This window comes from Hibiscus syriacus, unplaced genomic scaffold (genome assembly GCF_006381635.1).
Source record: "Hibiscus syriacus cultivar Baekdansim isolate YM2019G1 unplaced genomic scaffold, ASM638163v2 tig00112501_pilon, whole genome shotgun sequence".
Lineage (NCBI taxonomy): Eukaryota > Viridiplantae > Streptophyta > Magnoliopsida > Malvales > Malvaceae > Hibiscus > Hibiscus syriacus.
Window position 1 is genome coordinate 465,273 of NW_024063348.1, and position 12,223 is coordinate 477,495.

At 29.8% G+C, this 12,223-nt stretch overlaps 1 protein-coding gene across 2 annotated transcripts; it reads left to right on the forward strand.

Moving 5' to 3' along the window:
* The first annotated feature begins 1,602 nt into the window (after nucleotides 1-1,602).
* LOC120180761 (NAC domain containing protein 52-like) lies at nucleotides 1,603-5,562 on the forward strand. Of its 2 annotated transcripts, none has more exons than XM_039186047.1 (5): nucleotides 1,603-1,999; nucleotides 2,339-2,616; nucleotides 3,420-3,653; nucleotides 4,465-4,663; nucleotides 5,044-5,562. In XM_039186047.1, the coding sequence occupies exons 1-5, from the start codon at nucleotides 1,768-1,770 to the stop codon at nucleotides 5,376-5,378; spliced, it is 1,278 nt and encodes a 425-aa protein (XP_039041978.1). In that variant the 5' UTR covers nucleotides 1,603-1,767; the 3' UTR covers nucleotides 5,379-5,562. The 2 variants fall into 2 exon arrangements, with proteins under 2 accessions (XP_039041978.1, XP_039041979.1); XM_039186048.1 differs by having other exon boundaries at nucleotides 5,047-5,562.
* Nucleotides 5,563-12,223: the final 6,661 nt, after the last annotated feature.

Sequence of the window (12,223 nt, forward strand, 5' to 3'; positions counted from 1 at the left end):
ATATATTTTTAAAAATTTCCCCCCTCCCACAAACCCCCGTCCCTCTCCCTCCCCTCCCCTCCTCCCTCTCACTGTCCCCCTCACTGTCCCCCACTGTCCTAACTGTGTTCAGTACAACACTTAGCTTTCAGAGCTTCAGTGCAGCAATGATAATTCCTGCAACTCTTGATCTTTATCCAACTGTTGCAAACTCTTGGTCTTCATCATTCTTCCTTTGGATTGTTTTGCAGTTCACCAAGTTATTGTAAGGCTGGATGGTTGAGACAGTGAGTTAATAAAAAATTTGGTGTGAGATTTTTTTTTCATCAATGCTTGGTATAAAAATTTTGGATTTACTTATATGTGTGGAAGTTGAACAAAATAAACAAGTGCTGTAAGTTCAAAGAAGAAGAAGGATAGTATTATTATTTTTATTGTTGTTGTAAGAAGACGAAGGAGGAGTTTTGGACAGGAGGAGGGGAACTTTTTTTAAAATGCATTTTTTAATACAGTAATTTATTTTTAATTTTTTTAAAATAAAATATTTAAAATTACCACAATATAAGTCACAGTTGAATAATTAAAATGATAATGTTTATAATATTACACATTTAAATTGATCGAAAAATAGTTTAGATAATAGTCTAATGATAAATTGAAGTTAAAATTAAAGTTCAGTGTCATAATTTAAAATTTAAAAGTTCAGTAGTATAAAATAGTATAAATGATACTCTTATTAGAGTACGGTAGCAAATGGTGTAGTTTATCCTAAGGCCTAAGGGGACGTTTGATTCACAGAATATAAGATTAATTGGATGCATATTTTATCAAATTATCATTGTGATATATATTCTTTTTAATAGGTTAAACTTTAATATTAAATTATAAATATTTTAAAAAAATTATAAAAAATTTAATTGTTACAGTATCTAAGTAAAAAAAACATTTAACAGATAATTAATATAATTAAAATGTCAAACTTATGTTTTTAAATAATTTTAATAAGTATCATATTTATTTATATAAAATATAATATAATATAAAAAAATATTGTGATCTCGAGTGAACAAATCTTTTATTTTTTAATATATAAATCTATTTTTTAATGATTCAAAATTAGATATTGTTATAAATAATTATATTTTTACAATAATTACAATTTCACCCCATAAAATTATAAAATAATTAATATACTGAATATTAAAAATATAAAATAATTTTAACTATTCATATTTATTGATATTTTATAAAATTAAACTCTTTGTATATTATTATTATTAAGTTTAAAATTTTGAGTGTAACGCAGATAATAAAAATTGAGAATTATTCATATGAAAAGAATTTATTATTTTAAGAGTATTTGTATCATAAGTGGTGAGAATTATTCATTACCTAATAATTTAAAAATAACAATATTTTTATCAGTTTAATTAAAAATTATAATTATAGATAATAAATTATTACATGATAATTATTTTTTATGTGAATGAAACGTAAAAATACAATTTTAAAAAATTTATTTTCTAAAAATAATTTTTTTTTTTGCGAATCAAATGCACCGTAACAATAAATGATAAATTATTTTACACGCTTCGGCCGAATAAAATATTCTACTGCTAAAACAATACAAAACAAATAAAAAATAATGAAATTTCTTGCAATCGAAGGAACTTTGTTTCTTCATCATCAATCAAGAAAACTCGATATTTATATCTTGATTTCAATTCTTTCTATCACCCAATAAAAGGTCCTATTTTGTATTTTTCGTTTTCCCAAACGATTATCTCTATGGATCGTGAAATTTCTTTTGCTGCAGATCCAGGATCAACGGCGGCGGCAATGACGGCGGCGGTCAAGACTGGCAGTTCAGCGACTGCTTTAGCACCTGGGTTTAGATTCCACCCAACAGATGAAGAGTTGGTTAGCTATTATTTGAAAAGAAAAGTTCTGAACAAGCCCGTCAGGTTTAATGCTATTGCTGAAGTTGATATTTACAAGCATGAACCTTGGAATCTTTCAGGTTGAACTCTTAATTTTTTTAATTTTAGTTTTATTATATATATTTAAATGGGCTTTTAGAATTAGAAGTTTATATTCAAAATTTTTTTTGTAGTCTAGTTCTGAAAATACTTTTTTTCGGGGATTTCTGAACTGAAATTTTGACAATATCATTTTTACTTTTCGAGTATTTGTCTACTGGGCTAAATACATCATTATTTGAAATTTAGATATACATATTTATAATATAATTTTAGAAATATATTAAAAATTTGCTATTACCATAGTCTGTGAATCATGACAGTTTTAGTTTATTTTCAATTTATGCTGCTAAAGTTTATTATTGGTGAATGCTTTTCAGACAATTCAAGATTGAAAACCAGAGACCTGGAATGGTATTTCTTCAGTTCATTGGATAAGAAGTATGTGAATGGGGGAAGAATGAATAGGGCTACAAACCAAGGATATTGGAAGGCGACGGGTAAGGACCGAGAGGTCCGTCACAATTCACAGCTTATTGGGATGAAGAAGACGTTAGTCTTCCATAGTGGGAAAGCTCCCGAAGGATTGCGAACTAATTGGGTTATGCATGAGTACCGACTCGTTGAAGAAGAATTAGAAAGGATTGGAGCATTGCAGGTTTGAAACTATTTAAATTGATACTAATGGTGAATATTTCTGGATTAAATTTTTATGTATGCTAGCTATATTTGCACCGTATTTCAGCTGTATTTTGGATGACAAAAGATATAGAATTTCAGCATGAAATACTTGGTAAAAATTGGAGCATTGCATGTTTGAATTGAGCTTGATGTTGAATGATCTGTTATGTGTCATTCCAAGTGTTGATGTTACGGATTACGCTTTTGTGTACATCAACTGCTGCCTCGGGTTTCACCCTAAATCCTAAACCATAATAGAATTTTAACATGAAATACTTAGTATCTTGTGCCTTAGGTAGTGAGTTATGCTGCATTGATCTGATTATACTGAAGAATGGACCTGAGTTTCAGACACATTTTTCTTTGTGGAAAAATTAAGTTTAGTTGGTTATGTGTCTGCTACCGTTGTTTCATTGTAGTCCCGTTTCTCTGAAAATTTAGAGAAAGAATAGTAAATTTGATTCCTGTTGTCATATGTTATGATGTTTTTATTGATACAGTTAGCAATATGTGTATTCCGTGTTACTCCGACTTTTCTTTATTTAAAGTACTTGTGTCCAACACACCATGTTAGATGTAGCTCTCTAAGGACCCTCCACGTATATGGAAAGACAAATCCAAAGGTTATTCTGTAGGGTTATTAGTGTTCTCTTTTTTCATGGTTTATTAGTATTTTAAAACCTTATGTTTAGAAGCCCTACAATTTTCTCTATGACCAAAATGTACGATTGTACCATCAGAAACTAATAAGATTTCCCCCACCTCTTTTTGGTGGTTTAGGGTTATGTGCTATGTAGAGTAATACATAAGAATAATATCGGACCACCAAATGGAAACCGATATGCACCTTTCATTGAGGCTGAATGGGATGATGATTCAACCACTTTGATTCCTGGAGTAGACACCAAGGATGATCTTGTTGCTGTTAATGATTCGATAGTTGGCAATGATGTGGCAGCTGTTGAGAATGCAGTGATCGGAAGCAACAATGTTCAAAGGATAGGTTCAGAGCAGGTTTGTGCTTTATCTCTCTTGCCACAACATTATTATAAGATTGAACCTTTCCGCAGATGCTCATGTTTTTTGAAGTGTTGAATTTTCCTTAGATCCTCGCTTTGATGACTTCACATGTTTTATAGTTTATGTAACAATTTAACATTTTCCCAAACGCTAAACACATAATTGAATATTTCTGCACCTATTTGACATTTTCATTGAATGGAAGATTCCATGCCCAAGAACTGTTTCATTTATCCCTTTATTTGAGCCTGCTAAGCTCTGATTTACAATGATAGTTTTGTAAAAGCAAGTTCTATATTTCTATAAGGGCACTTTATAGCTCTGTTACTTGGTGTGAGAATTACACACGATGCGTTCAACGTGGGCACGTTCAAGATTATCATGTGTTTGGAAGGTCCTCAGAGGATTATAACCCTATACCCATGTTCAGGTACATTTCAAACATGGGTCTCAGACACTGGTAATTCAGAAAATGAAGAACCTCAGTCCTGAGCGGCAACTTTTGATTCTCTCCCGGAATATCTACAAATATGAACACCAGATTTCATGACGGTCAAAGGACCCTCTAAATGGAGAAGCTTTGAACATGTCTGTGACAAACACACACCGATATCTGGCTAACCCGAGTCCGAGTAACATAAGATAGTTAGACACTGTTCTTGATTTAGTTGTTATCTCTAGGGGTTTTAGTGCTCTGCTTATATTTCAGATGCTGCTGTTATATTTTAACCAAATGTAATGTGCCTCATTTTATTCTTAGGCCTTGGTTTAAGAATTGCTTCTGAACTCTGTTTTATGATGGCAGGACATTCAGTATCTGGATGGGGATGCTCCACCTAGTGATGAAGTTCCGAGAGACTCGCCAAATGACAGAACGGATGACCGTATTTTGTTACCTCCATGCAAGATTGACAGATCACATGATTGTCTGCCGCTATGCATTCATAATCGAGATTCACCCTTATCTCTATCCCGATACAAGAGAAGGCAGGATGATGATTCAGGTCCAAACCATGCAAATATTATGAGAATTCTACTGGAATGACTAAGGGTCGTTTCTCACCTACAACAACGATGGATTGGCAGCAGCTAAAACAACCACAATGTCATCATCGACTACAAAAACAGCGATTACATAAGGATAATGGAGACATTGCGGTTGTTTTAGCTGCTGCCAATCCATCATTGTTGTAGGTGAGCAACGACCCTTAGTCATTCCAGTAGAAATATAGCTGAAATGCAGTACAATAGCTAGCATGCATAATAACTTAATCCAGAAACATCAATAATAGAAGGCATAAACAACATATCATCATTCACCATTAGTATCAATTTAAATATCTTATCTTACAATATCTTATCTCGCCTACAACAACAATGGCAGCAGCTAAAGGAACTCCAACGTCTCCATCATCCGCCAAAAAAAGGGCAATTTCCACACTCTTGGGATTTTCGTTGATGGAATCTATCGAGCCGAAAGAGAATCCTTGTGTTCCTCCACCAAAATTCGTCACAAGTAGTCTAGAATCTGTAGTTCCTCCTGGTTGCATGGAACTTATAAGGGAATTGCAAAACGAGGTCCACAAAATTGCCAAGGAGAGGGATACATTGAAGCTTGAACTGATGAGTGCTCAAACTATGATCAGCATTCTACAGTCAAGAATCAATTCACTTAGCAATGAAAACGAGGATCTAAAGAGTACCAACCGGGACGTGTAGCACGGAGAGCCTAGGTACTTTTCTGGCGGATGGATTTCCTTATCGTTACCCTTATTCATGTGTGGATTATTGTTCACTGGCACGGTTTTAGAATTCAGATGACATTGGCATTTGGTTTGTTGATGAATGTTGTAACTTTCCTCCTTATGTAATAGCTGGTTGATGAAGGTTCCTCCTTATGTAATCGCTGGTTGATGAAGGTTTTAACACGTACCCAGATAAACAGAGAAGGATTATTTCGATTTTTTAACGCTTAATTCACACATAATCAGAATACAGCTGAGAGGCAAGAGAAGAAGATAAACTTATGAGTATGGCAAGTAGAACCGTTAACCTTACACTTTCGCTTGCAAATGCAAACTATTCAAATTCTATCTTGGAAGAACTTCGTCGTTGCTAATCTCCAACAACTTGTGCTACTGAGAAGGCGATTTCAAGTATTTTAATGTTTGATTTGTGTAAATTGCAAGGTATTGATAATGGGGTATTCTTATATTGTTCCACAACATCAAGAGTACTAAAATGATCCAAAAATCCAAGTTCAAGACCAATGGACAAAATAATTCAGAGACCAATTTAGGAAAAATAAGGGCCTATTAGCTCAGTCGTTTAGAGCGTCGTGCTAATAACGCGAAGGTCGGGTTCGAAACCTGCATGGGCCATTTTACTGAATGAAATCGGTGTCGTACATGTTGTTTACTTGAGATCGCACGCATCTTATTTTTTTTTTTAACTTTTCTATATGATTTTAGGGGAAAAACTCTTATTTTCATTCTGTTTTATTATTTTATTTTTTCGTTTTGGACGATTATAAAAAATGAAAAGAATTCTAATGACCAAACATAATAAAGTTCAAAAATAACAAATTTCTCTTTGTAACATTTACCCTCTATTGTTAAGTGTCACATCATCAATTTCGCGAGACTAATGGTGAAATGATATTTTGTTTTAAATTAATAATGTTAGTGATTATAATGTAATGTTTTACACTTTTTGGTTAAAAAGGAAACTTACCTAAAATGTAGTGACCATTGAGGTGTTATCGTTGCTTGGGGGAGGATTGCAATTACTTTGTTCATGTGAATTGTGCTACCGAGGATACGGATTTGTACTACATAGTTGATTCAGAAAATCTAGACAAGTCGGAAGAAGAACCTATCGAATCTTTAATCACTTGTGTCATTGAGTGGAACGAAAACGGAGATGCAACGAAGATAAAACATTTCAGCCACGAACATTGCTTAGTATTAGAAGACACGATCGAGGAGGATGACGACAAACATTGTGATGGATGCACGCTATCGATCTTGGGTTCATTTTACTATTGTTTGGGATGCAACTTCCTTCTCCACAATTCTTGTGCCGAATTACCTACGAAGAAGCATCATTGGTTTGACATACACTTGCTAAAACTTGAATCCAATTGCATTTTTACGTGTGATATCTGTCTTCAACAATGCTGTGGTTTCGTCTACAACTGTGATGAATGCGAGCTCTCTTTTTGTCTTAAATGTGCTACAATCCCCGATACCCTCGATCATCCTAGCCATGAACACCCTCTCTTCTGGGATTCCAAATATAAAGGGATATGCAATACTTGTGGTCTATGGGTATATAATGCATACAGATGTAAGAGTAGCGATTATGCTGTGCATTTCGAATGCATTACGCTTCCGAACATCACTTTTGTCTTCGAGACAAAAGCAATGATCCGGAACATCACTTTTGTGATATCTGTGAAGAAATAAGAGATCCCAATAAATGGTTTTATCATTGCTCGATGTGCGATACTTCTGTTCATGGAAGATGTGTTCTCGGAAAATATCCATTCGTTAAGGCCGGGATTACGTACATGCACGAGGGTCACTCACACCCCCTCAGGTTTGTTAGAAAGATGTATTATTACTTGAGATGCGTTATATGTGGTGAGTTTTGCTATGATTTAGCTCGAGTGTGATATATGCGACTATATCGTCCATTGGAATTGTATATCTCCGTTTTCATTACCCACTTTTTGTAGAGCATAGAACCCTGCCGTTAGTGGCAGTTAGCTTGATAGAGACTAAGGATGATGTTGTCGTACGAACTAAAAATTATGTATTTTTTTTATTAAATTTTTTTTTTCTTTGCTACTTGGGTTTGGAATATTTTTGAATGGCTTTTTTTTACTGAATCATATCACTTTTGGATAGATAAATAATTGTTTGTCAAAAGTTCTTTTTTTTCGTACATTAGCTAAATTCAATTGAAGTGAAAATTAGGTTTCCTAATCTCAAATAATACAAAGTATTTTAATGTTAATGTTTATATATTTTACAATTAAATTTAAATAAAATTAACTAAATAATGATTTAATTTGAATTGAATTAATTGAATAATAATATGGGTCGGACTAAACTAATGTATAATCAAATTTATAATATGGTCTTTGAATCAAACTCGTTTAAATATTTGATTTTGAACAGGTCTAATTAAATTTATCTAATTTTATAACATTTTATTAATTTACTTTTATTTTCTTTTTAAATTTTTTTGTTATATATACACGTGTATACCGAATTTGTTCGATGCTTAATACATATAGTTTTAATGTAAAAATCATTTTCTCTTGCAAAGTGTGTGCAAATATTATCTGAAATAATACCATGTACCTTTTTCTCATATAAAAACATTTCGTTATCTTTATAAGAAAACTTTCCAAGTCATGCAAACGATCTTGTTTTATTTCACGCTTAATTATTTTTTAGAAATCTTCTAAATCTTATCTGTTTTGTGTGTCAAGTTAAAGCTGTCTCGAGGCAACGCATGTGAATCTTTTCTTCATGCTTTGGACTATATATATATACACACTCACATACGTAGATATGCCCTACTTTGGCTCATTTTCATGCCAAAACTTTGATAGCCTTTTCACACAGAGTCTAACAAAATTAAGGTTATTTGATATATATGTTTTTCATATTCAAAACTCAAGTATATCAAGTTAGACTCTGTACTTTATTAAGTGATCTCGGTGAAAAAATAAAATCTTCTTCTTCCTAGAGAATTCAGGTTCGAGAAGTGTGTCTACATAGTGCGTATGCATTGTCAATAATTAAGAAAGATTCTGAATAGATATTACCTTATAATTTCTTCAAAGTATAATTTTGCCAATAATCACTGTAATATACGCATAATGATTTATTCTATAATTCTTTAAATTAGTCTATGTAATTATCAATTTTTAAAACTTTAATTTTGACTTAAATAATATGATTAAATTATAAACATTTAAAAATTATTAAATTGAAAAATATGAATTAAATTTATAATATATGGATTATATTAAAAAAAATAAAGCAAACTTTAATTTAACAAATTTAATGATTATTATATGAATTAAGACTGATTTTTTTTTTGAAAAATATTGTCTAGAAATTAAAAAGCTACGAGATCCAATCTGCAAATAGAATGGTAACCAACTGTATGGCCGAATCGGATTTATTTAGCTATAACGGGATAAAGGCATCTTCTAGTATATCAAATAGAATGAAAACCTATGAGATCCAATCTGCAAATAAAATTCTAGCTTTCTACTCAGAAACGTTTCTCACTTTTACAATTTTTTTTAGAATTGTTAGATGAGAGAAATAAAAAGTTGAGATTAACTTTTTATTTTTTTTCTAGTGAATATCTTCTCATTTTCTACGGTTAATCCCAACATTTAATTTTCTTCATCTAACGGTCTTAAAAAAGGTGTAAATACTCTAGAAACAACAATGATTCTTTTAACACGCACACATTTCCTTCATCTAACGATCTTAAAAAGGTGTAAATACTCTAGGAACAACAATGATTCTTTTAACATACACAATTTGTTTTTAGTTTTACACAAATTTATAATTGTTGGATGAGTCAAAATAGACGTTTGTGATTAACTCATTGTTTTTTTCCAATAAATATCCTTTCATTTCTTATTATTAATCTCGGTTATATATTTTCACTCATCCAACGATCCCAAATTTGTATAAAATTAAAAAAAATCACAGTGTAATTAAATTTTATCCGATTAACATTCATATTTTGGTATATATAATACCTAAACATTATGTTGAGTAATTATAATTAAAATAAATTATTATAAATCATGATTATATAGATAATATAAATATTTTTTATTAATTTAAAGTGATTACAAGGTAATATATGTTATAAAGATTATTAATCATTTAACAATGAAAGTTTACATCCTTATAATCTCTGGTGGTCAAATCTAGGGCATATAAAGATAACAACCGTTATTTTAACCATTAAAGTAGTTTGGTTCATGCAAATAATATAAATATTAAAAAATAAATATATGATTAATTCAATTATGCACAACTAAACTTAATTTTGTAATTTTCTATAAAAAATAAATCTCTTTGCATAAAAGATTGATCTATCGAGAAAAAAATATTAACTTTCGATTCGAAAAAAATTGTTTCGAATTGTCCTTTAAAACACCTACAATTGATTTTTTCTTTTGGTACTCAAATAAATAATATTTTACAAAATGATCCACATATTTTGAAACCTAAACTAATTGAAGATGAAGTTTAACCCGAATGAAGTCAGAATTTACACAGTGCATTTATTGTAGCTTTTCATGTATAAACCGATTATTTAACAAGTGCATGTCAGTATACAAATTCTTTACAATTTTATTATTTAGTCCCTAGTATGTCATGATTATGAAATTGGTAACTAATTTGAAATCTGATTTTTGCATGACACTAAATATATAAACCAAAGCTGATAAACATCAACAATTTCATATCTGGATCATGAATTATGAGAGCATGGCTTAGATTTACGAATTTCTTTTGATGTTTGGATTTATTTACTTGGTTTAATTTCAAACATTAAGTAGGATGTGTTCACTACGTTGTATGTTTATTTTACTAGTTTTTCCGCTTCAGTATGAATTTCATTTTAAAGAAAAATTTAGAGTTGCATGATTAATAAAATTCGTTATAATTCAGATCACCGAAGTAATCAATCTGATATTCAATATTCAGGTCGAATTGTCACGATCAAATATGTGATATTATATTTAATGTTACATCAACTCAATAAAAAAATTATACATAGTATAAAACCAAAAATTAAAGACAATAACAAAATAAAATTGGTGTATTACAAAACTTTAATCATGATTCAAGATGGTTTGTGAAAGAGAAGCTATTATACATTATTGAAAACGTTTCCATATGACTACATAACTTAATAAACAAGATTTCTTCAAGTGGGATTTTCTTTTATTTTTTTCATTAACTTTATTAGGGTTTAATCATTGCTTGAAGAAGTTTAGAAAAGTTATTTGTAAATTTTTCATGAATATGTCAATCCCCTTCTATCATTCTATTGGTTTAACGGAAATTCAAAATTACTTTTTATTAATTCGGAAGGATTATAAGGTAATACTATAATATTTGTTCGAAAAATTCTCAATTATTTAAAAATGAACGTTCAAACACTCCTACAGAGGTCGTGCTCAAACTTGAAAGTTTTAGGACTAACAATTGTCCCTTTAAGCATGAGGTAACTTGGTTCGTGACTATTTTTTAATTAGAATAGTCTAAGGTATATATATATGTGTGTATGTTCTAACTTGACAAATTTTAGATATTAATCCAGATGAAGTTTATGTGATTTTACTTTTACTTTTACGAATTTTATAAAACTTGAATATATTTTTAATATATATATATATATATATATATTTGAGTTATATATAGTATTATTTCATAACTTCATTTAAATAAAAACTTGAAGCATATTCTTATAACTAACTACCTAAATTTACTTTTTTATGTATCATCATCATAAAAAATATTTTTCACAATAATTTAGAGAATAAATAAAAATTCAACATATTAATAAATTTAGAGAATAGAACTTTTGTGTGCGTCAAATGAATACCTAGTGGTGGTAGAAGGTGACGAGGACTAAAGGGACTATGTCCCCCTCAAAATTTTAGAAAATTAGAATTTCATTAAAAAAATAAAAAAAAAAATAATATTTTGACTCTCTTAACATTTTTAAAAAGTAATTTTATTTTTTAAAATATTTTAATTAATTTTTCTTCCAAAATTTTCAAATGTTTTTCATTAAACTTCTCAAGATTATTTTAAAAAATTGATTAGACCCCTATTTTTTGAAAAATATAAATTAAATCTTTACATATTTTAAAGAAATTGTATAAATCTCTAAAAAATTTAAATAAACCCCAAGCTCGATCATCAAACTTTTTGAAATTTTATGTTTGAGTACCCCATATATCAGATATATAACTATTTATTATTAATTAATTCTAAATTTTTAAATAAATACCACCTTATGTTCACATAAATCTATACACAGAAAATGCTACCGTGAATAAATACCCTTACGAAAAGAAAAGAAAAAGCAGTTTTCCTTGGTAATTGTTTAAAGAAAACTTTTGATGAGAGAAACAAGCCACATGCAAAAGCCAACCATCCATTTCCACTCAAAATGAAAAAGACAAAGAGGCGGCTGCTAATCTTTGGATCTTTGAATAATTTCAATTATATTTCAACGGGAAAAAAAAATATCTATATTTATTATAATTTATTGTAATAATTTTTTTTAATAATATAAGGTGATTATAAGATAATATTTGTTTAAATTTTTTTTAATCGTTGAACGTTAATAACGTAAATATACTCATAAACGTAATTGCTTAAATCCTTACACTCTAAAAAATAACTCTTTTTAATTACATTGCTTGTAATTGTATTTACTATATTTGTAATATAATAAATGTATAATATAAACATAAGATCCTGTGAATTTTTAAATTT